We start from the raw sequence: 24,236 nt of genomic DNA on the forward strand, positions 1-24,236 counted from the left end.
GTTTTGAATTGTGGTTACCCTGGTTTTCAAGTACGTTAATCCATATCTACTTGCTTTAGACTGGTGGTCATATAAGCTCAAACACATTCTAAAAGATTTACATTTTCTTACTCCCCTCCCCAACATTTTATGATTTTGATGTCCTATTTTACATCTTCATGTTTATTGTTTTGCTGTTCACTGTAGTTATAATTGCTTTCATATAATTTGGTTGGTTTTTTTAAAATGTATATACTGGCTTATTTAAGTGATCTTCAGTCCTTTTACATATTTACCTTTTCTGTTGTGATTCTCCCTTTCCTATATATTCTTGCTTCTTTTCTATTTAGAGAAGACTTTTCAATATTTCTTTTATTTTTAACATCTTTATTGGAGTATGACTGTTTTACAATAGTGTGTTAGTTTTTCCTTTACAACAAAGTGAATCAGTTATACATATACATATGTTCCCATATCTCTTCCCTCTTGCATCACCCTCCCTCCCACCCTCCCTATCCCACCCCTCTAGGTGGTCACAAAGCACAGAGGTGATCTCCCTGTGCTATGCGGCAGCTTCCCACTAGCTTTCTAATTTACATCTGGTAGTGTATATATGTCCCTGCCACTCTCTCACTTCGTCACAGCTTACCCTTCCCCCTCCCCATATCCTCAAGTCCATGCTCTAGTAGGTCTGTGTTTTATTCCCATCCTACCACTAATCTCTTCATGGCATTTTTTTTTCTTAGAGTCCGTATATATGTGTTAGCATACGGTATTTGTTTTTCTCCTTCTGACTTACTTCACTCTGTATGACAGACTCCAGGTCTATCCACCTCATTACAAATAACTCAGTTTCATTTCTTTTTATGGCTGAGTAATATTGCATTGTACATATGTGCCACATCTTCTTTATCCATTCATCGGTTGATGAACACTTAGGTTGCTTCCATGTCCTGGCTATCGTAAATAGAGCTGCAATGAACATCTTGGTACATGAGTCTTTTTGAATTATGGTTTTCTCAGGGTATATGCCCAGTAGTGGGATTGCTGGGTCGTATGGTAGTTCTATTTGTAGTTTTTTAAGGAACCCCTATACTGTTCTCCATAGTGGCTGTATCAATTTACATTCCCACCAGCAGTGCAAGAGGGTTCCCTTTTCTCCACACCCTCTCCAGCATTTATTGTTTCTAGTGTTTTTGATGATGGCCAATCTGACCGGTGTGAGATGATATCTCATTGTAGTTTTGATTTGCATTTCTCTAATGATTAATGATGTTGAGCATTCTTTCATGTGATTAATGATGTTGAGCATTCTTTCATGTGTTTGTTGGCAATCTGTATATCTTCTTTGGAGAAATGTCTGTTTAGTTCTTCTGCCCATTTTTGGATTGGGTTGTTTGTTTTTTTGTTATTGAGCTGCATGAGTTGCTTGTAAATTTTGGATATTAATCCTTTGTCAGTTGCTTCATTTGCAAATATTTTCTCCCATTCTGAGGGTTGTCTTTTGGTCTTGTTTATGGTATCCTTTGCTGTGCAAAAGCTTTTAAGTTTCATTAGGTCCCATTTGTTTATTTTTGTTTTTATTTCCATTTCTCTAGGAGATGGGTCAAAAGGATTTTGCTGTGATTTATGTCATAGAGTGTTCTGCCTATGTTTTCCTCTAAGAGTTTGATAGTGTCTGGCCTTACATTTAGATCTTTAACTCATTTTGAGTTTATTTTTGTGTGTGGTGTTAAGGAGTGTTCTAATTTCATACTTTTACAGGTAGCTGTCCAGTTTTCCCAGCACCACTTATTGAAGAGGCTGTCTTTTCTCCACTGTTTATCCTTCCCTCCTTTATCAAAGATAAGGTGACCATATGTGTGTGGGTTTACCTCTGGACTTTCTATCCTGTTCCATTGATCTATATTTCTGTTTTTGTGCCAGTACCATACTGTCTTGATTACTGTGGCCTTGTAGTATAGTCTGAAGTCAGGGAGCCTGATTCCTCCAGCTCCATTTCTCGTTCTCAAGATTGCTTTGGCTATTCGGGGTCTTTTGTGTTTCCATACAAATTGTGAAATTTTTTGTTCTAGTTCTGTAAAAAATGACAGTGGTAATTTGATAGGGATTGCATTGAATCTGTAGATTGCTTTGGGTAATAGAGTCATTTTCACAATGTTGATTCTTCCAATCCAAGAACATGGTATATTTCTCCACCTATTTGTATCATCTTTAATTTCTTTCATCAGTGTCTTATAGTTTTCTGCATACAAGTCTTTTGTCTCCTTAGGTAGGTTTATTCCTAGATATTTTATTCTTTTTGTTGCAGTGGTAAATGGGAGTGTTTTCTTAATTTCCCTCTCAGATTTTTCATCATTAGTGTATAAGAATGCCAGAGATTTCTGTGCATTAATTTTGTATCCTGCTACTTTACCAAATTCATTGATTAGCTCTAGTAGTTTTCTGGTAGCATCCTTAGGATTCTCTATGTATAGTATCATGTCATCAGCAAACAGTGACAGCTTTATTTCTTCTTTTCCTATTTGGATTCCTTTTATTTCTTTATTTTCTCTGATTGCTGTGGCTAGAACTTCCAAAACTATGTTGAATAATAGTGGTGAGAGTGGGCAACCTTGTCTTGTTCCTGATCTTAGTCGAAATGGTTTCAGTTTTTCACCATTGAGAACAATGCTGGCTGTGGGTTTGTCATATATGGCCTTTATTATGTTGAGGAAAGTTCCCTGTATGCCTACTTTCTGCAGGGTTTTTATCATAAATGGGTGTTGAATTTTGTCAAAAGCTTTCTCTGCATCTATTGAGATGATCATATGGTTTTTCTCCTTCAGTTAGTTGATATGGTGTATCACGTTGATTGATTTGAGTATATTGAAGAATCCTTGCATTCCTGGAATAAACTCTACTTGATCATGGGGTATGATCCTTTTAATGTGCTGTTGGATTCTGTTTGCTAATATTTTGTTGAGGATTTTTGCATCTATGTTCATCAGTGATATTGGCCTGTAGTTTTCTTTCTTTGTGACGTTTTTGTCTGGTTTTGGTATCAGGGTGATGGTGGCCTCATAGAATGAGTTTGGGAGTATTCCTCCCTCTGCTATCTTTTGGAAGAGATTGAGAAGGATAGGTGTTAGCTCTTCTCTACATGTTTGATAGAATTCACCTGTGAAGCCATCTGGTCCTGGGCTTTTGTTTATTGGAAGATTTTGAATCACAGTTTCAATTTCAGTGCTTGTGAGTGGTCTGTTCATATTTTCTGTTTCTTCCTGGTTCAGTCTTGGCAGGCTGTGCATTTCTAAGCATTTGTCCATTTCTTCCAGGTTGTCCATTTTATTGGCATACAGTTGCTTGTAGTAATCTCTAATAATCTTTGTATTTCTGCAGTGTCAGTTGTTACATCCCCTTTTTCATTTCTAATTCTATTGATTTGAGTCTTCTCCCTTTTATTCTTGATGAGTCTGGCTAATGGTTTGTCAATTTTATTTATCTTCTCAAAGAACCAGCTTTTAGTTTTATTAATCTTTGCTATTGTTTCCTTCATTTCTTTTTCATTTATTTCTGATCTGATCTTTATGATTTCTGTCCTTCTGCTAAATTTGGGGGTTTTTTGTTCTTCCTTCTCTAATTGCTTTAGATGCAAAGTTAGGTTGTTTATTCGAGACATTTCCTGTTTCTTAAGGTATGATTGTATTGATATAAACTTCCCTCTTAGAACTGCTTTTGCTGCATCCCGTAGGTTTTGGTTCATCGTGTCTCCATTGTCATTTGTTTCTAAGTATTTTTTGATTTCCTCGTTGATTTCTTCAATGATCACTTCATTATTAAGTAGTGTATTGTTTAGCCTCCATGTGTTTGTATTTTTCACAGATCTTTTCCTGTAATTGATATCTAGTCTCATAGCATTGTGGTCAGAAAAGATACTTGATATGATTTCAATTTTCTTAAATTTTCCAAGGCTAGATTTGTGACCCAAGATATGATCGATCCTGGAGAATGTTCCATGAGCACTTGAGAAAAATGCGTATTCTGTTGTTTTTGGATGGAATGTCCTATAAATATCAATTAAGTCCATCTTGTGTAATGTATCATTTAAAGCTTGTGTTTCCTTATTTATTTTCATTTTGGAAGATCTGTTCATTGGTGACAGTGGGGTGTTAAACTCCCGTACTATGATTGTGTTACTGTCGCTTTCCCGTTTTATGGCTTTTAGTATTTGCCTTATGTATTGAGGTGCGCCTATGTTGGGTGCATAAATATTTACAATTGTTATATCTTCTTCATGGATCGATCCCTTGATCATTATGTAGTGTCCTTCTTTGTCTCTTGTAATAGTTTTTATTTTAAAGTCTATTTTGTCTGATATGAGAATTGCTACTCCAGCTTTCTTCTGCTTTCCATTTGCATGGAATATCTTTTTCCATCCCCTCACTTTCAGCCTGTAAGTGTCCCTAGGTCTGAAGTGGGTCTCTTGTAGACAGCATATATATGGGTCCTGTTTTTGTATCCATTCAGCCAGTCTGTGTCTTTTGGTGGGAGCATTTAATCCATTTACATTTAAGGAAATTATTGATATGTATGTTCCTATTACCATTTAGTTAATTGTTTCGGGTTGTTCTTGTAGGTCTTTTCCTTCTCTTGTGTTTCTTGCCTAGAGAAGTTCCTTTAGCATTTGTTGTAGAGCTGGTTTGGTGGTGCTGAACTCTCTCAGCTTTTGCTTGTCTGTAAAGGTTTTAATTTCTCCATCAAATCTGAATGAGATCCTTGCTGGGTAGAGTAATCTTGGTTGTAGGATTTTTTCCTTCATCACTTTAAATATGTCCTGCCGCTCGCTTCTGGCTTGTAGAGTTTCTGCTGAGAGATCAGATGTTAATCTTATGGGGATTCCCTTGTGTGTTATTTGTTGTTTTTCCCTTGCTGCTTTTAATATGTTTTCTTTGTATTTAATATTTGACAGTTTGATTATTATGTGTCTTGGCATGTTTCTCCTTGGGTTTATCCTGTATGGGACTCTCTGTGCTTCCTGGACTTGATTGACTATTTCCTTTCCTATATTAGGGAAGTTTTTAACTATAATCCTTCAAATTTTTTCTCAGTCCCTTTCTTTTTCTCTTCTTCTTCTGGGACCCCTATAATTCGAATGTTGGTGCGTTTAATGTCCCAGAGTTCTCTGAGACTGTCCTCAGTTCTTTTCATTCTTTTTTCTTTCTTCTGCTCTGCAGTAGCTATTTCCACTACTTTATCTTCCAGGTCACTTATCCGTCCTTCTGCCTCAGTTATTCTGCTATTGATCCCATCTAGAGTATTTTTCATTTCATTTATTGTGTTGCTCATCGTTGCTTGCTTCCTCTTTATTTCTTCTAGGTGCTTGTTAACTGTTTCTTGCAATTTGTCTATTCTATTTCCAAGATTTTGAATCATCTTTACTATCATTCTGAATTCTTTTTCAGGTAGACTGCCTATTTCCTCTTCATTTTTTAGGCCTGGTGTGTTTTTATCTTGCTCCTTCATCTGCTGTGTGTTTTTCTGTCTTCTCATTTTGCTTATCTCACTGTGTTTGGGGTCTCCTTTTTGCACGCTGCAGGTTCGTAGTTCCCGTTGCTTTGGTGGCTGTCCCCAGTGGCTAAGGTTGGTTCAGTAGGTTGAGAAGGTTTCCTAGTTGGGGGGACTAGTGCCTCTGTTCTGGTGGATGAGGCTGGATCTTGTCTTTCTGGTGGGCAGGTCCATGTCTGGTGGTGTGTTTGGGGATGTTGGTAGTCTTATTATGATTTTAGGCAGCCTCTCTGCTAATGGATGGGGCTGTAGAACTGTCTTGCTCTTTGTTGGGGATAGGGTGTACAGCACTGTTCATTGCTGGTCCTTGGGTGAAGCTGGGTCTTGGTGTTGAGATGGAGATTTCTGGGAGAATTTTGCTTTTTGATATTGCGTGGAGCTGGGAGGTCTCTTGTGGACCAGTGTCCTGAGGTTGGTTCTCCCACCTCAGAGACACAGCCCTGGTGCCTGGCTGGAGCGCCAAGAGCCTTTAATCCACACGGCTCACAATAAAAGGGAGAAAAAATAGAAATGAAAGAAAAGGAAGGAAGGAAGGAAGGAGAGAGGGAGGAAAGGAAGGAAGAAAGGGAGGGAGGAAGGAAGAAAGGGAGGAAGGAAGAGAGGAAGGGAGGAAGGAAGGGAGGATGGAAGGAATAAAGGGGGGAATGAGGGAAGAAAGGAAGGAAGAAAGGAAGAAAGGGAGAAGACAAAGTAGGATAAAGTATAGTTATTAAAATAAAAAATAATTATTAAGAAGAAAAATTTCTATTAAAAAAAAAACAAAGAAAAACGGGTCGGTCTAACCCTAGGACAAATGGTGAAAGCAAAGCTATACAGACAAAATCTCACACAGCAGCACACACATACACACGTACAAAAAAAGGGGGGGGGAATAATAGTATATCTTGCTCCCAAAGTCCACCTCCTCAACTTGGGATGATTCGTTGTCTATTCAGGTTTTCCACAGATGCAGGGCACTTCAAGTTGATTGTGGCGCTTTAATCCGCTGCTCCTGAGGCCACTGGGAGAGACCTCCCCCTCTCCTCTTTGTTCGCACAGCTCCTGGGGTTCAGCTTTGGACTTGGCCCTGCCTCTGCATGTAGGTCGTCCGAGGGCGTCTGCCCTTCGCTCAGACAGGACGGGGTTAAAGGAGCAGCTGATTCGGGGGCTCTGGCACAGGCCGGGGGGAGGGAGGGGCACGGATGCGGGGCGCGCCTGCGGCGGCAGAGGCCAGCAGGATGCTGCAGCAGCCCGAGGCACTCTGTGCGTTCTCCCGGGGAAGCTGTCCCTGGATCCCGGGACCCCGGCAGTGGCTGGCTGCATGGGCTCCCGGGAGGGGCGGTGTGGAGAGTGACCTGTGCTCACACACAGGCCTCTTGGTGGTGGCAGCAGCAACCCTAGCATCCCACACCCATCTCTACTGTCCGTGCCGACAGCCGCGGCTCACGCCCGTTTCTGGAGCTCCTTTACGCGGTGCTCTTAATTCCTTCTCCTTGCTCCCGAGGAAGCAGAGGCAAGTAAAAGTCTCCTGTCTCTTCGGCAGCTCCGCGCCCGTTTCTGGGGCTCCTTTAAGCAGCGCGCTTAATCCCCTCTCCTCGCGCCCCAGGAAGCAAAGAGGGAAGAAAAGGTCTCTTGCCTCTTCGGCAGCTCCAGACTTCAACCGGACTCCCTCCCGGCCAGCCGTGGTGCACTACACCTTCAGGCTGTTTTCACTCTGCCAACTCCAGACCTTTCCCTGGGATCCGACTGAAGCCCGAGCCTCAGCTCCCAGCCCCCACCCACCCCGGCGGGTGAGCAGACAAGCCTCTTGGGCTGGTGAGTGCCGGTCGGCACCAATCCTCTGTGCGGGAATCTCTCCGCTTTGCCCTCCGCACCCTGTGGCTGCGCTCTCCTCCGCGGCTCTGAAGCTTCCCCCTCCGCCACCCGCAGTCTCCGCCCGCAAAGGGGCTTCTAGTGTGTGGGAATCTTTCCTCCTTCACGGCTCCCTCCCACTGGTGTAGGTCCCGTCCCTATTCTTTGTCTCTGTTTATTCTTTTTTCTTTTGCCCTACCCAGGTATGTGGGGGAGTTTCTTGCCTTTGGGGAGGTCTGAGGTCTTCTGCCAGCGTTCAGTGGGTGTTCTATAGGAGAAGTTCCACGTGTAGATGTATTTCTGATGTCTCTGTGAGGAGGAAGGAGATCTCCGCGTCTTACTCTTCCACCATCTTGAAGCTCCTCCTCAATATTTCTTTTAAGATATGTTTAGTATTGCTGTATTCTTTTAGTTTTTGCTTATCTGAGAAATTTTTTATCTATTCTTCTATTCTAAATGATAATCTTGCTGGGTAGAGTATCCTAGGTTACAGGTTTTTCCCTTTCAGTACTTTGAATATATCTTGCCACTCCCTTTTGACCTGCAAAGTTTCTGTAGAGAAATCAGCTGATGGCCTTATGGGGGTTCCCTTGTAACTGAGTTTGTTTTTCTCTTGCTGCCTTTCGAATCCTCTCTTTAACTTTAACTTTTGCCATTTTAATTATGGTATGTCTTGGAGTAGGTCTGTTGGGGTTCATCTTGTTTGGGACCCTCTGTGCTTCCTCTACTTGGATATCTGTTTCCTTCTTTAGGTTTGGGAAGTTTTCAGCCGTAATTTCTTCAAATACATTTTAAATCTCCTTTCTCTTTTTTCTCCTTCTGAGATTCCTATTGTGCATATATTGGCATGCTTTATATTATCTCATAGATCTCATATGTTGCTTTCATTTTTTTCCATTGTCTTTCTGTCTGCTGTTCTGATTGGGTGGATTGCTGTTATTCTACCTTCCAAATCACTTATTTGTTCTACTGCATTATTTGACCTGCTGTTCATCGCCTTTAGCTCAGTTTTCATCTCAGCAATTGAGTTATCTAATTTTGATTGGCTCCTCTTTATAGTTTCTAGTTTCCTGTTACAGTGATCCACATTTCTATTGATAGCCCTTCTTAATTCCTTCAGCATTTTTATTACCTCCTTTTTGAACTCAGGGTCTGGTAGACTGCAGAGGTCTGTTTCATTGTTGTTCTTTGAGGGGATTTCTCTTGTTCTTTTAATTGGGAATAATTCCTCTGCTTTTTCATTTTTCTTGTATATCTCAGACTTTATGAATTTAGGAGAAACAGTTATCTACTGTGGTCTTGAAGGGCTGTTTTCATGTGGGAGCATCCCTGTGTAGCCTGCTTGTGTCCAGTATTTTTGGTACGAGGGCTGTGTTTAGTATGGATGCCTGCCACATCTTTCCTAAGGGTCTGCTGGCCTTTGTCCCCTTGATAAAGGGGGTGCATTTGGTGTTATGGTGACCAGAGCCTGCACTGGATATTAGGCGGGCCCTCCTCTTTGCTCTTTGTTTGTCTCAGCCCTGTTGGGGTCAGGGCCTGCTCCCCAGCTGTTGGAGTAGAAGCCCCCAGATCTGGTTCTAAGCTGTGGTGTGTGGTAAGTGGGATTGGAGTGCTCCTATTGGGAAAAGAGCCACTGAGTGTTCTTCCCTAGGAGCTATCTGCCAGAACGTGTGATTCTATGATGCCACCTGCCACCCTGTGTGAGTGCCCACAAAGATCACTGTTGCTGACATTGTCCTGGGTGGTTGCCTCTGCTTAGGAGCTCCGATATTCAGCTCAGAGGTCCCTTAGACATGCATGTGCTCTCACAAAGCCGCTGGTGCATAAACCTGCGGGAGCTGTGTCCCCTAAGCCCACAGATAGTCAGCTCAGATGGCCCTCATGCCTGTCTGTGCAGTCCTGGCCCCCAAATCCACCAGTGAGAACCCACCAGAGCTGCATCCCAGGCACCAGCAGTGGGACTGCCGGTAATCAGCTCAGACATCCCTCAGGCGTGCATCTGCCCATGGGCCCACCAAGTGCACAGAACCTGCGGCGACCAGAGCCACACCTGCTGTGAGCATGCTGACAATAAGGCTGCTGTGGTGGACCCATGCCCCTCCTTTCCCATGTTGACAGTGGGGCTCCTCTGCTGGATTCACGCTCTGTCCTGCATGTGCCTCCAGTTGTGGGCTGGGCCATGCTCCAGGTGCTTCGGGCTGTCTCCGCACAGCCAAACCTAGTCCTTTCCCAGGGTCTGTTCTCTGAAGCCCAAGTTTCAGCACCCAATATGCACACACCAGCAGGCACGTGTCTTGGGCTGGGAGATGCAGCAGCATGGCCAGGACCATCTGTGCTGGTCAGTCTCTACACTGTGGGGCTGCAGGCCAGCTCCCACACTCTCCTCTCGGGCCTCTGAATCTCCTTGTCTGTCCTGGTGGACCTCCCAACTGGTGAAGGAGGTTCCCAGGGTAAGGGAAGTTTTCCTCTTTCACAGCTCCCTCCCAAGCGTGCAGGTCCCATCCCAATTCCTCTTCTCCCTTTTCCCTTCCTCCTACCTGGTTACATGGGGATCTTTCTTGCAGCTTTGGTTGTATGAGATCTTCTGCCAGCTTTTAGTAAGTATTCTGTGAGAACTGTTGTGGGAGGAGGTGAGCTCCACGTCCCTCTGTTCTACCATCTTGATCTTCTCCATATGTTTTCTACTTACCATGTTTTTTTCCTTCTTTTATGCCTCCTGTGAGCACTGAATGAGTTTTCTTTTAATTATACTTTTCTCTAGTTGTTTAATGTTATACATCTCATTTCCATTTCAGTAGTTACCCTAGACCTTTTAATCCACATATTTAAACTCACCTTTATCTATCAATACCTAGAATCAACCAAATCCAAGTGTTATTCTTTAATAAGAAAAAAACTTAATATGTGTTTACCTACTCCACCCTACCCCATCACTTCCCATAAAGTAATAAACACTAATAATGATTTGAGTGGTTTTAATTTCTTTAATTATGCATCAACAATTACACTGAGAGATTGAACTCTTAGTTTTACTTACTTCTGTACTCACCATGGCTGCTTATATCTCAGATCTTCCTCCTTCTTACATTCCCTATTGTGTGTCTGTGTATAACTTAGGAGCAGAGAGTTGATTTAATAATAAAACTCAGGTTATTAGCACTTTAACCATTAGTCTTTATATAGCTCCTCTTGCCCTATTTTATTTTTTCTCCCTCATTCTTAATCCCCACCCCCATTTCCCATTTTCATGTAAGCATCTGTTTTTTTTGCTGGGTATATTTTCCTGGATATATGGATGTATCTTGTAAAGTATATATTATTTTGTGTGTAATGTGTTTTTAGTTTATATAATGGTAATATGCTGTTGAGCTCATTCTGTTACTTAAGATTTTCACTCAGCACTGTTTTTAAGATTGTTCTTATTGCTGTATGCCCATCCAGTTCTTTCCTTTTATCTAATGCATAATATTCCATGCTATGCTCTAACCACACTTTAATTCATCTATTCCCTTGCTAATGGACACCTAGGTCACCTACCTTGTGTATGTCTTGCATATACCTCTGTGCCAGAGTTTTTCTGGAATAATTACCTAGGAGTGGTTTTGTTGGATCACAGAATATATGCATATGTAGTTGAAATAAGTGCCACCTGATTGTTCTTCAAAATGGTGGCCTAGTGTACACTCACACCAGTAGTACATCAGGGTTCGTGTTTCCTTACAACCTTGCCTGCACTTGATATTCCCCAACTTTTTAATTGTTCTAAGTTTTGTTATTTTGTAGGTATAAAGTGATATTTCATTGTTTTAATTTCCATTTTTCTAAATATTTGTGATGTTAAGTATTTCTTCATTTACTTAGCCATTTGCTTTTCAACTTTTATGAATTGCTATTTCATATCCCTTGATAGTTTTAATATTTTCAATTTCTTCTTTTATTCTGTCATCACCTGTCTATTTACTTCATCTGTAATGGTAGAGATGACATTTTGAAGAGAAGTTCTTAATTTTGATTTACCTGAATGTATTAGTTTGCTAAGACTGCCATAACAGAATACCTTAGGCTGTTTGTTTTAAACAACAGATATTTATTTTCTCACGATTCTGGAGGCTAGATGTCCAAGATCAAGGTGTTGTCAGATTTGGTTTCTTTTGAGGGCTTTCTTCTTGGCTTATAGAAGGCTGCCTTCTAGCTGTATCCTCATTTGGTCATCCCTCTGTCTGAACTGTCTATGTCCTAATCCTCTCTTCTTACGAGGAGACATTTCATATTGAATTAGGGCTATCCTAATGACCTTATTAACCTTAATTACCTCTTTAAAGGTACTGTTTCCAAATACAGTCACATTCTGTGGTACTAGGGGTTAGGACTTCAACATATGAATTGGTGGGGGGGAACGACACAGTTCAGTCCATCACACCAAATCTATACAACTTTATCTTATGGTTTATGCTTTGGGTTCTTGTTTGAGAAGTATCTCTCTTTCTCAAGGTCACAAAGATAGTTTCCTATTCTGTATTGCTTTTCATTTTGCTGTTTGAATGATTCTTTCAAAGAGGGTTTGCATAGAGTAGATTTTTCTCAGCCCATAAAATATCCAAAATTACCTTTATTTTGTTATCATACTTGAATGCTAGTTTGCTGAATAGAGAACTCTAGCCTTAAAATAATTTTTACTGAAAACTTTGAAGATATTACTCCATTGCCTTCTAAATCCATTGCTGCCAATGAGAAGTCTGACAGCAATCTGATTCCCATCCCTTTGTAGGAAACCTATTTTTGCTTCCTGGAATCTCTTAAGATTTCCCTTTTTTCCTTTGGAAATTTGACTAAGATGCATCTGGGTGCAGTTCTTTTTTGTTTATCCTGTTAGATACTTTGTATTCTTTCCAAGATGGTTTCCAGTCATCTTGGAAAATTTTTCTTTCTTATTCCTTTCCATTCTCCATTTTATGAATTAGCTCTTCAAATGAGTCTTTTCTTCTGTACAACACATTTATTAAAATCTTTTATTTGATTATCATACTTTAAAATTACAAAATTATTAATAGTTTCTCATCCATAATGACTGATTTTGTTCTAGAATGAAATGGGCTTTTGAATTCCTTAGAGGACACTAATTATTCTATTTAAAGTTCTTATTCTTTTGGTTAAATTTTGTTTTTTTCAGATGCTAGTTCTTATTTTATATTTCATAACTTTCTTTCATATTGTTAATTTTCCTCAGACATTAGGAAGTGCTTGATTGTGCATCTTTCTCTTGAACAGTCTCCAGTCTGAAACTTAGAATGCGTGTTCTGGTTTCTGGAGTTGCTTCCTGTAATTTTGGGGAGGGCCAGGACATGAGTTTGGATAGAGTGCACCTCAGTTCATCTTTCTAGATATGGGAGCTCTCTATCTGCCCAGAATATCACTGCTTAGCACCTACACTTGTGACCACGGCCCATCTTTCAGCTAACTCGTACTTTGTTCCTTGCACAAACCTTTCCCAAATTCCTTTCAGACCCTTGTCATAGGAGTTGTTTATGCCATGTGATGTTCCACCCACACTATTGCTTATTTCATTTTAATGTAACCTTCTCAGCATAATATAATTAACATGTAGAAGGGATCCCATTAGTCAGGGCAAAGGTGAGTGGTCCCTGCACAGGATCCAGTCCCAGCAGATGCTTTGCTTTATTAGGTTGAACTGAGCTCTTTATTGGCTCAACTTAGTCTGATGATCCCAAGAATGAAATCACTCTGCAGTCTCCTCCTTAGTTACTTATCTCTCCTGAATTCACTGTCTTAACACACTCTATTTGTACTAATATAACAAATAGTATTTTCAAATCCTCTGACAGACTATCTTTTATATACATTTTTCTCTTCTAAGACAGTTGGTTTGCCTTCTGACGGATACTGACTGCCTAATAGTTCTGAGGCTCGAAAGAGCTTGCACGTTGCAAAGTCAGGAAGAAGGTCAGTGTGGCTGAAATATAGTGAGTGAGGGGCAGGGTAGCATGAGATAAGATTAGAGAAGTAGGCAGGGGCCAGATCAGGCAGGACCTCAAAAGCCTGGCCAAAGAGTTTGAATTTTTTTTCTAAGTGCAAAGGGCTTAATACCTGACACATATCACAGCTGTTCCTCTTCCCAGTTAGCACTGAAGCTCAGGACCAATGAATACTCCCTCTAGGAGGTACCCTGCTGCATACAATGGGTGGTAGACCCAGACCCTGGCCTCTCCAGGGGTCAGCTAGTGCCCTCACCAACCTTCATTCTGTTTCTCTTTTATTTCAGAGGTTGTGTTCTCATCTTATCCTGGATTTTCAACCTCAGAGGTAGGAACTGCCTACATTATATTTGCATCCTTGAGTCAGAACATTAATTTTAATAAACAAAAATAGGTTAATGGATCCATGAGAGGCATTTACATATATAACACTGAGGAGGCCCATTCACTGAACCGACCATGTTCCAGGCACTATGCTGGCCTATGGAGATGCAGCAGTGGACCTAACAGATAGGTCCCAGACCTCACGCTGCCACAGACTAGCTTCTGTTGTTCTCAGATGCTGTTCAGTAGTAATGGTTGCTGCCTCAAGTGATCAAGCTGGCATTGAAGTGAGACTGCCACCAGGATGAAGCCCAATAGCTCCCTAACAAGAGCCCCCGCCCTAAAGCTAGAGTGAAAAAGAAAAACAAAAAAAAAACCCCAAAGCTAGAGTGATCCTGGCCAAACACACTACCATCCAGGGTCTAATCCTTGGTGTCACAGGCCTAGACACTTGGATTTTTGTCAGCACAGAAAATTGTGTTTTCTCTCAGGTTAGAGGCTCACTAAGCAAGTTCACGAAGACTGACACGGTAACTGAAAATTTATTTATTTATTCATTTATTTATAGTAAGAAGTACCACTATACAGTTAGCCAACCTGCATCCTTGGGACGCAGCTCAGTATACCTCCTCCCTACACATACAACTGGGTGAGAAATTATATCAATTGCTATATTATTGCCACTTAACAAACCAACACAATTGTTGACTTCAAACAATAGCAATTTATTATTTCTTACCATTATTTGGGTTGGTTAGGTGGTTCTGTTGGTGTTTAGCCAGGGCACATACCTGCAGCTGGCTGGTTAGCTGGGAGCTGGACTCATGGACAGCTGGCACGGCTTGGCATCTTTTGTTGTCTTTTCATCCTGGACTTCTTTACAGCATGGTGGCATCAGGGTTCCAAGAGAGCAAGCCTCTGAAATTCAAACAATGGCATTTTCTGTTGGTTAAAGCAAGTCATAAGGCCAATATATTCCTGCAGTACAGTTCTGATGCTAGTCACCTGGAATTAGCATGCGTCCCACAAGTTAAGGGCACAGTCCCCAATAAGACTGCCCTCACTTCAGACACTAGCTGCAAGTTTGGGCGTCTCCAGGCTACTTGACCTACTGGCAATAAATTCTAAAGTTCCAGTGACCCCCTCGGGTTCAAGAATTTGCTAGAATGACTCATAGAACTCAGGAGAGCACTATACTTACAATCACAGTTTGACTATAAAGGATACAAATCAGGACGAGCCAAATAAAAAGACACATAATGAGGGCTGGGAGGGTTCGAAACACAGAGCCTCTTTGCCCTCCTACTGTGGGATGAGAGTGTGTCACCCTCCCAGCACATCTGATGTGTTCACCAACCAGGAAGCTCACTTGAGCCTCAGTGTCCAGAGCTTTCATTGGAGTTTCATTACATAGCCACGATTGATTGAACCATTGGCCACATGATTGAACTCAGTTTCTAGCCCCTGTCCCTTCCCCAGAGGTCAGGCTGGCTCAAACTCCAGTCCTCTTATCACATGGTTGTCTTTATAGTATGGCCAGCTGCCATCCTAAGTCATCTCATTAGCGTGAACTCAGGTATGATCCAAGGGTCATGCATAACAAAGACATTCCTATCACTCAGGAGATTCCAAGGGTTTTAGAAGGTCAGTGCCAAGAACCCAAGACAAAGACCAGACACATTCTTTATTATACAGCAGCCAGTCTAGTTTCAAGGGATTAGAGATACAGACTCCACGTCTGAATGGGAGGAGCAGCAAGGTCACACAAGGGCATGCATGAGGGATAGAGGGGCTTGTGGCCACAGAATTAGGTTGCTTAGTGCTCAGATCTCAACTGTGTGGCATCTGAGAATGTAGAGAGTGAGCTGAATAGTTGAAACTTTTAGCGGCCTCTCTATCAATGTCAGATATATCCCCCTCTAAGACAGGGCCCTTTCTGTCCCCAGCAGAGCCAGTCATGCCCTCAGATCAGGACATTCCGGCCCCCTGGACAGGGCTAGATAACCCCCAAGCCTGTCTTGGCTTTTTCTTCTCTGTGCTTCAGTCTGACTTGCTCCCTTTGGCTCACACAGCCTCACTCCAGGTAGGGAATTGCACAGTTGAGGAGATACCTTACCAGACTTGCCACCACATTCCACTCAGTCTCTTGGAGATTGCATTCGGATTTCCTTGAGAGGAGAGTTCCCAAGCACCATCACTGGTTTTTGTTTTACTGTCACCCATGACTTATCTGTCTCACTTGTGGCTGTACAAGTTGGACCCCAGGCGGGGACAAAAATACTTGGCCAATAGTAGGTGCTCCAGGGACTTCCCCAGCGGTCCAGTTGTTAAGGCTCTGCCTTCCAGCGCAGGAGGCGTGGGTTCGATCCCTGGTCGGGGAGCTAAGATCCCACATGCTGTGGGGTGTGGCCAAAAACTTAAATAAATAAATAAAAAGGGATTGCTGTAAAAAAGAAAAGTAGGTGCTCCACAAATGGTCATTGAATGAGCAAAGGAAATTTAAGTGACTTGCTCGAGATTACACAGCAATTAGTGGAGCTTAGATGAATCTAGTTCATCTGAACCCAGTCATTAGCCCAGCATCTACCCTGTGATTTCCTTTGGCTCCATCTAACTCAAGGAATCAGTGAGTGAACTGAGTTTGGCATGGTTAATCCAGCGACTTCCATTTTCTACTTGATCAAACATGTTGACCCTAAGGCAGGCTGAGTTGTGCTGAGAGACCATGACGCTGCAAGTGAACCAGATGCACTGGCCACACCCAGGCCCCACAGCCTGCCTGAAATCATCCAGGACTTAGCTGTTGTTTTATCTTGGAACGAAGAGCCTCCACTGTAGGATGTGGACTAGCCCATCAGAGCAGGTGTTCAAGGCTTAGGTCACTCCTGCTCTGTCTCCTCACTGGGAAAAGTCCCCTTAACAATGCAAGCCCTGCCCTTTCACCTTCTGGAGAAATTTTAAGCCAACTGTATAGAGGGGCAAGTTCAGGATAAGCCGCTATAGGGCAGAAAGTGGGAGGTGAGAGCATGAGAGCAAAGAGCCTCAGCAGTGGTACACTGCTGTATTGTACTTTGGCTTCAGAGAACTTAAAACTGGAACTTTGGGTACTAGAGAACTAGCTCACCATGTGACATAGGAAACTTGGAGCCAGAACTCTGGTCCCTTGATGACATCCATCCCCCCTTATGACCCTGGATGTCTCTTTTGATGTCTCTCTAGAATGGTCATTCTTTCCACCACACTCCCTAGGGAGGGTCTGTTGGCCCACTTTTTATCACCAGGGCACTTTGACTTTGACTTTGTTTTCCTTCTAAGACAACCAAGGTATGTGCACTTCCCCCCATATTTGAGACTCTTCCCGTGAAGTCACTGAAGGCGAGGAACCAGACGCTGGCCCTGCCCTTCCCAGAGCTGAGGTACCTTAGCCTGGCCTACAACAAGGTGACTCTCTGCTTCTCTACCTCTTTCCTCAGGGGCACAGATGGGAGGGTGGGGTGTGAGCTGCTCTGGCCTGAAAGCCAACCCTCCTGTTCCCTTCATCAACAGTATACAGGCTCAGGAATTCTCAGGGTGGGGGAAGCAGAGGGTATGCAGGCCAAGGTAGGAGTCCATCCATTCAGTCACAGATATTGATTTAACTCTTAACATGTGCCAGGCTCTATGCTAGGCACTGGGGATACAGCTGTGCAAAAAAGATTCAGCCTCTGAATCTGAAGACTGATACTGGACAAATAATCACAATATAAGACTGCTCAGTGTTATGAAGACATTCACAGTGCTATGAAGTATGTGATAGGGCAGGGGGTCTCACCTAATATTTGGGATCAGGGAAGGTTCTCCACAGAGTGGTGTTTAAGCTGAGATGGGAATCAGTGAGTTTAGTGAGGTGAAGAGTGAGGGTAGAGTGAAGTGAGAAATGTTCTAGCCTAAGGGAACAGCAGATGTAAAGTCCATGGGACAGATTTAACATGTGTTTCCTTAACAGGTTTTTGTTTTTGTTATTTATTTATTTATTTATTTATTTATGGCTGTGTTGGGTCTTTGTTGCTGCACGCGGGCTTTCTTTTAGTTGCGGCAAGTGGGAGCTACTCTTCGTTGCAGTGTGTGGGCTTCTCATAGCGGTGGCTTCTCTTGTTGAGGAGCATGGGCTCTAGGCGCATGGGCTTCAGTAGTTGTGGTGCATGGGCTCAGTAGTTGTGGCGCATGGGCTTAGCTGCTCCGCGGCATGTGGAATCTTCCCGGACCAGGGCTCAAACCCGTGTCCCCTGCATTGGCAGGCAGATTCTTAACCACTGTGCCAACAGGGAAGCCCCCCCTTAACATGTTTTATGTTAACATATTTTTCCAACAGCCACGTCCTATAAAACTTCCAGTAAACCCCACTAACTGAACCCTAGTCAGGTGTGAAATGCAGGCAACTTTTAAGGTACTCTGCTTACATTCCTTCTGAGGCAAGTGGTTAGTACAGCCAAACTTCCCAGGTGTTTTCTTCTAAGAGTTATAATTTTAGCTGTAACATTTAGGTGTTTGATCCATTTTGAGTTAATCTTTATATATGGTGTGAGATAGGGGTCCGGCTTCATTCTTTTGTATGTGGATATGCAGTTTTCTCAACACCATTAATTTATTTTTTTAAATAAATTTATTTATATTTGGCTGCATTGGATCTTCATTGCTGTGCGCGAGCCTTCTCTAGTGGCAGCAAGTGGGGGCTACTCTTTGTTGTGGCGCCCAGGCTTCTCATTGCAGTGACTTCTCTTGTTGTGGAGCATGGGCTCTAGGCATGCAGGCTTCAATAGTTGTGGCTCGCGGGCTCTAGAGCGCAGGCTCAGTAGTTGTGGCTCGTGGGCTTAGCTGCTCCACAGCGTGTGGGATCTTCCCAGACCAGGGCTCGAACCCGTGTCTCCTGCATCGGCAGGCGGATTCTCAACCACTGCGCCACCAGGGAAGCCCCCTAGACCTTTCTTTTTAATATAAGCATGTATAGCTATAATTATCTTCTTTAAGTACTGTTGGAGCTGAATCCTATAAATTGTGTCTTGATTTTCATTCAATTAAAATATTTTTATTTTTTTGTGATTTCTTCTTTGATCCTTGGGTTGTTTAGCAGTGAGTTGTTTTATTTCCAAATATATGGGGATCTTCTAGATAACTTATATTTGTTGAGTTCTAATTTAATTCTATTGTGGTCAGATAACATAATCTGTAAGATTTCATTCTTCTGAAATTTATTTAAACTCATTTTATGGTCCACCCTATCTTCTAGCTTGGTGAACGCTCTGTGTGCACTTAGAAAAAAAATGTATATTCTGCAGTTTGGGGGGATAGTGTTCTATAAATATCAACTAAGTTAAGGTGGTTAGTGGTGTCACTCAGATCTTTTATGTAATATTGTTTTATGTTTTCTATTAATTATTGAGAGCAGTATGCTAAAATCTCCAGCCATGATTGTGGATTTGATTATTTCTCCCTTTAGTTCTCAGTTTTTGCTGCATGTATTTTGAAGCTCTACTCTCGGGTACATATTCATTTAGAATTTTTATATCTATTTGATATGTTTATCCTTTTGTTATTATGACTTGTCTTCCTTTGCTTCTAATAATACTCCTTGTTTTAATGTCTATTTTGTCTGATTTTAGTATAGATGCACAGCTCTCTTATGCTTACTGTTTGCATGGTGTATCGTTCTTTCCTTTTACTCTCAACCTATTTATAGCTTTGTATTTAAAGTGTATCTCACTGAGACAGCATATAGTTGGTTCTTTCTGGGATGCTGGAGCATTTTCTCAACATTCCTGCTCTATCCTCATCTTGCAGCCTTTTCTGTGTTCCTACACCTCAGAGGGTTTATCTCCACACTCTTGTTCCTCCCCGAGCAGTGACTGCTTTTGCTTGTTACTTAGTGCTTGCTAGTCTGGTGGTAGGGTGCCAGTGGAAGGGCCCAACCCCTGTCTTAAGTAGGCCCTGGGTTCCTGTGTCTCAAGGATGGACCCTTCTCAGTGGTCCTACCCCTGTCCCAGCAGTAGGCGACTTCTAAGGTAATGGGCCAGGTTGAATTCCTCCCCTACCCCAGGAGTAGCAGGTTTTAATTTTTTCCCCTCCCCAGATGCAGGGCACTGGGCCCAACAGGGTTTGCTGACCTTCCTCAGCAACTTAAAGCTTTTGTTCACTAGGGAGCAGGGTTGGCAGGGCTTCCTGCCTTTCCTACAATGGCAGCTGCTCTCCTCCTCCAGGCCTACACCCCAGGGAAGGCTTTCTCCAGTCTCCCTCACTGTGTCTAGTCTTTTGTCTACAAGTGGGCGTGAATTCCCCTTGTGTCTGCAGCTCTCAGGAGTTCTATTCTCCTGCTGTAGCCCACACTTGGCCTTTAGCAATTCATTAAAAATTTTAGCTGACTTCTTCTTAAATACTTAAATGCCACTCATCATCTCTTCCTCCCACGTCCTGCTACAGGTGAGCCAGGGTCCGTGTCCCATCCCTCCTTGGAGGTGCCCTACTTTCCTTATATTTCAGGCGACTTGATTTCCCTGAGACCTTAGCTCTCTGTTGGACTCAAGAAAAGTTGTGCAGGTGTAGGTTATTCAGTTTTTATATTGTTGTTAGGAGGTGAGCAGCAGTCTTTCCTTTTTTCTACATTTCACTTGAGTTTTTAAACATTTTTCTTCATGAGAGTTACCCCCTTACCTTTTTGTCTGTGATCAGTTGTCTACTGCCAGAATGTAGGTTCTTTTGAGAGCTGTGACTTTGTTTTGCTTACAACTATTTCATCATCTTTTCAAATAGCACCTGATACATGTTAGGTGCTCAGTATGTTTGTGAGATGAATGAGTGATGTTCTGATCATGTCAAGGAGTACTCAGGCAACCTGTGTTGAAATTAATATTCAATTTATTAAAGTTAAAAATTTTTAAACCAGTTATGCCTTCAAACAGAACTTATATACATCTAGAATATTCACTTAGAAATCTAGTAATTTTTGTGCCAAAAGTAAAATAATCACTTTCACTCCACCTTTAACTAATACTTACTTACTTCATAAATTTGACTGTTAAGTTATATTCACCCTAACCCAATGAAAAATTGGGCAGAAATTTCAAGGTGTCATTGGAATCTGAATTTATTTCCAGGGGCATTAAACTCACCTTATAAGGAACAGGCTAACCTGATGGTCAAATTCTGCTTACAATAATCAGCCAGAATCCTAAGCCCGTATCTTTCAGCTGGAACTTAATTTCACAGAAAATATGACACACGTGCCCTGGGTATCTTTCAACTTTCCACCAGTTTTTTTCTTTTTATAAATTTATTTATTTATATTTTTGGCTGCGTGGAGTCTTCCTTGCCGTGTGCGGTAGTTGCGGCAAGTGGGGGCTACTCTTCGTTGTGGTGTGCGGGCTTCTCATTGCGGTGGCTTCTTCTCTTGTTGTGCAACATGGGCTCTAGGCATGTGGGTTTCAGTAGTTGTGGCATGTGGGCTCAGTAGTTGTGGCACATGGGCTTAGTTGCTCCACGGCATGTGGGATCTTCCCAGACCAGGGCTCGAACCTGTGTCCCCTGCATTGGCAAGCAGATTCTTAACCATTTCGCCATGAGGGAAGTCCCTCCACCAGTCTTAATTGTAACTTTCTTCAACTTTTTAGCTATCTGATATGGATGGATGTAATTTTGCATCCTGACAAAATTAAATTCTGCATCCCCCATTTTGTGGTGACTGCTTCTTGACTACTTGATTTGCACAAAAGCGACCCTGCACCCTCTTTAACAATTATTATATAGTCATTTATCAACACATATTAGGTTTCTTTGTAGATTCATCTTCCTTCCCTCTTTTTCTACAGTCTAGATAAGAAGTCAGCAAAACTTTTTCTGTAAAAGAGACAGATAGTAAATATATTACCCTGTCACAACTAGTCAACTCTGCACTTGTAGCACAAAAGGCAATACATAAGTGAATGAGCATGGCAGTGTTCTAATGAAACCTTATTAAACAGATAGGGACCCAGATTTTGGCCCACAGGCTATATCTGCTGACCCTGGTTTTTGTATATTCTTTGGCTAAGAGTGATTCTTACATTTTCAAATGGTTGCAAAAATTAAAAGAATAATAATACTTCATGACCCATGAAAATTATGTGAAATTCAAATTTCAGAGTCCATAAATAAAGTTTTGTTGGAAGAGTCACCACACTTATTTACTTATGAATTGTCTATGGCTGCTTTTGTGCTACAACAGCAAAGTTGAGTAGTTGCAACAGAGACCGTATGCCCTGCAAAGCCTAAAACATTTATTATCTGGCCTTTGACAGAAGAGGTTTGCTGATCCCTGGTCTAGATGATCAAATGTCAAAGTTCTTCAAGGCCTACTTTGAGTCCCTTTCCTCCTCTTACTCTGTGTTTTCTCCCAAGGCTGGCTTCACATACCCATTGCCCATGACCAACGCCTCACAAACTTATAACTCCTTTATACCTGAGACCAGTGTATCTACTGTCTACTTGAATTTCTACTTGGAGGTCTAAAACGCACCTCCAAAAACACATATCCAAAATGAATTAATGATCTTATCAATTCAAAAATGGATGTTCTTCCATGATTCCATATTGTAGTCAATAGCTGAGTTACTTGAGCTATTGACTCCGTTCAGGTACTTGAGCCAAAACCTGGTTGTCATCTTTGATACTTCTCTCTCCTGTACATCCCTCCTCCCCACCCATATCTAATCCAAGTCTTGTCAAATTTAAGTCTCCATATTTCTTTTTTTAATGGAATTATAGTTGATTTACAATATTGTGTTAGTTTCAGGTGTATAGCATAGTGATTCAATATTTTTGCAGATTATATTCCATTATAGGTTATTACAAGACTGAGTATAATTCCCTGTGCTATACAGTATATCCTTGTTGCTTATCTATTTTACATATAATAGTTTATATTTCTTAATCCCATACCCCTAATTTGTCCTTCCCTGCTTCACTCCTTTGTTTTCTGTATCTGTCTGTTTCTGTTTTGTATATACATTCATTTGTATTATTTTTTAGATTCCAATATAAGTGATATCATACAGCATTTGTCTTTCTCTAACTTATTTCACTAAATGTAATATTTTCTAGGTCTATCCATGTTGCTGTGAATGGCATTATTTCATTATCTTTATAGCTGAGTAATACCGCCAGTTTACATTCCCACCAATAGTATACGAGGGTTCCCTTTTCTCCACATCTTCTCCAACATTGTTACTGGTAGACTTTTTTTTTTAATATTTGTAAAAATAGATTTATTTATTTTTGGCTGTGTTGGGTCTTCGTTGCTACACGCAGGCTTTCTCTAGTTGCAGCGAGCAGGGGCTACTGTTCGTTGTGGTGCACGGGCTTCTCATTGTGGTGGCTTCTCTTGTTGCAGAGCATGGGCTCTAGGCATGCGGGCTTCAGTAGTTGTGGCGTGCAGGCTCAGTAGTTGTGGCTCACTGGTTCTAGAGCACAGGCTTAGTACTTGTGGCACACGGGCTTAGTTGCTCCGCAGCATGTGGGGTCTTCCCAGGCCAGGCTCGAACCTATGTCCCCTGCATTGGCAGGCAGATTCTTAACCACTGTGCCACCAGGTAAGTCACATGGTAGACTTTTTGATGATAGCAATTCTGACAGATGTAAGGTGATATCTCATTGTGGTTTTGATTTGCATTACTCTATTAGCGATGTTGAGCACACTTCATGTGACTGTTGGCCATCTGTATGTCTTTGGAAAAATGTCTATTCAAATCTTCTGCCCACTTTTCAATTGGATTATCTGGGTTTTTTTGATAATGAGTTGTATGAGCTGTTTGTATGTTTTAGATATTAACCCCTTGTTAGTTGCATCATTTGCAAATATTTTCCCCCATTCCACAGATTGCCTTTTTGTTTTGTCAGTGGTTTCCTTTGCTATGCAGAACTTTTAAGTTTAATTAGGTCCCATCTGTTTATTTTTGCTCTTATTTCTTTTGCCTTAGGAAAGTGATGCAAAAAAATATTGCTATAATTTATGTCAAAGAGTGTTCTGTGTTCTCTTCTAGGACTTTTATGATTTCAGGTCTTACATTTAGGTGATTAAACCATTTTGAGTTTATTTTTGTATATGGTGTAAGAGAATGTTCTTTTTTTTTTTTTTTTTGCCGCGTTGCGCAGCTTGTGGGATCTTAGTTCCCCGACCAGGGATTGAACCTGGGCTCTTGGCAGTGAAAGCATGGAGTCCTAAACACTGGACTGCCAGGGAGTTCCCAAGAGAATGTTCTAATTTTTTTTTAACATGTAGATGTCCAGTTTTCCCAGCACCACTTACTGAGGAGACTGTCTTTTTTCCATTTATATTCTTGCCTCCTTTGTCGTAGATTAATTGACCTTAGGTGTGTGGCTTTATTTCTCAGCTTTTTATTCTGTTCCATTGGTGTATGTGTCTGTTTTTGCGTCAACACCATGCTGTTTTTGATTACTATAGCTTTTATAGTATAGTCTGAAGTCTGGGAGGGTTATACCTCCAGCTTTGTTCTTTTTCCTCGGGACTGCTTTGGCAATTCTGCATCTTTTATGATT

The 24,236-nt window shown here is 41.7% G+C and overlaps 1 protein-coding gene across 30 annotated transcripts in view; it reads left to right on the forward strand.

The window, feature by feature from the left end:
- XRRA1 (X-ray radiation resistance associated 1) overlaps positions 1-24,236 on the forward strand; it is a 101,387-nt gene that overhangs the window by 55,400 nt on the left and 21,751 nt on the right. For 17 of the 30 annotated variants that reach the window (XM_067038500.1, XM_067038503.1, XM_059070796.2 and 14 more), the window contains 2 exons: positions 13,637-13,677; positions 16,989-17,114. The exons of the other annotated variants lie outside the window; for them this stretch is intronic. In XM_067038500.1, coding sequence (XP_066894601.1) covers positions 13,637-13,677; positions 16,989-17,114 — 167 coding nt within the window. The remainder of the gene's footprint in view (positions 1-13,636; positions 13,678-16,988; positions 17,115-24,236) is intronic. 30 annotated transcript variants of the gene reach the window in all.

Source organism: Kogia breviceps, chromosome 7 (assembly GCF_026419965.1).
Source record: "Kogia breviceps isolate mKogBre1 chromosome 7, mKogBre1 haplotype 1, whole genome shotgun sequence".
Classification (NCBI taxonomy): Eukaryota; Metazoa; Chordata; class Mammalia; order Artiodactyla; family Physeteridae; genus Kogia; species Kogia breviceps.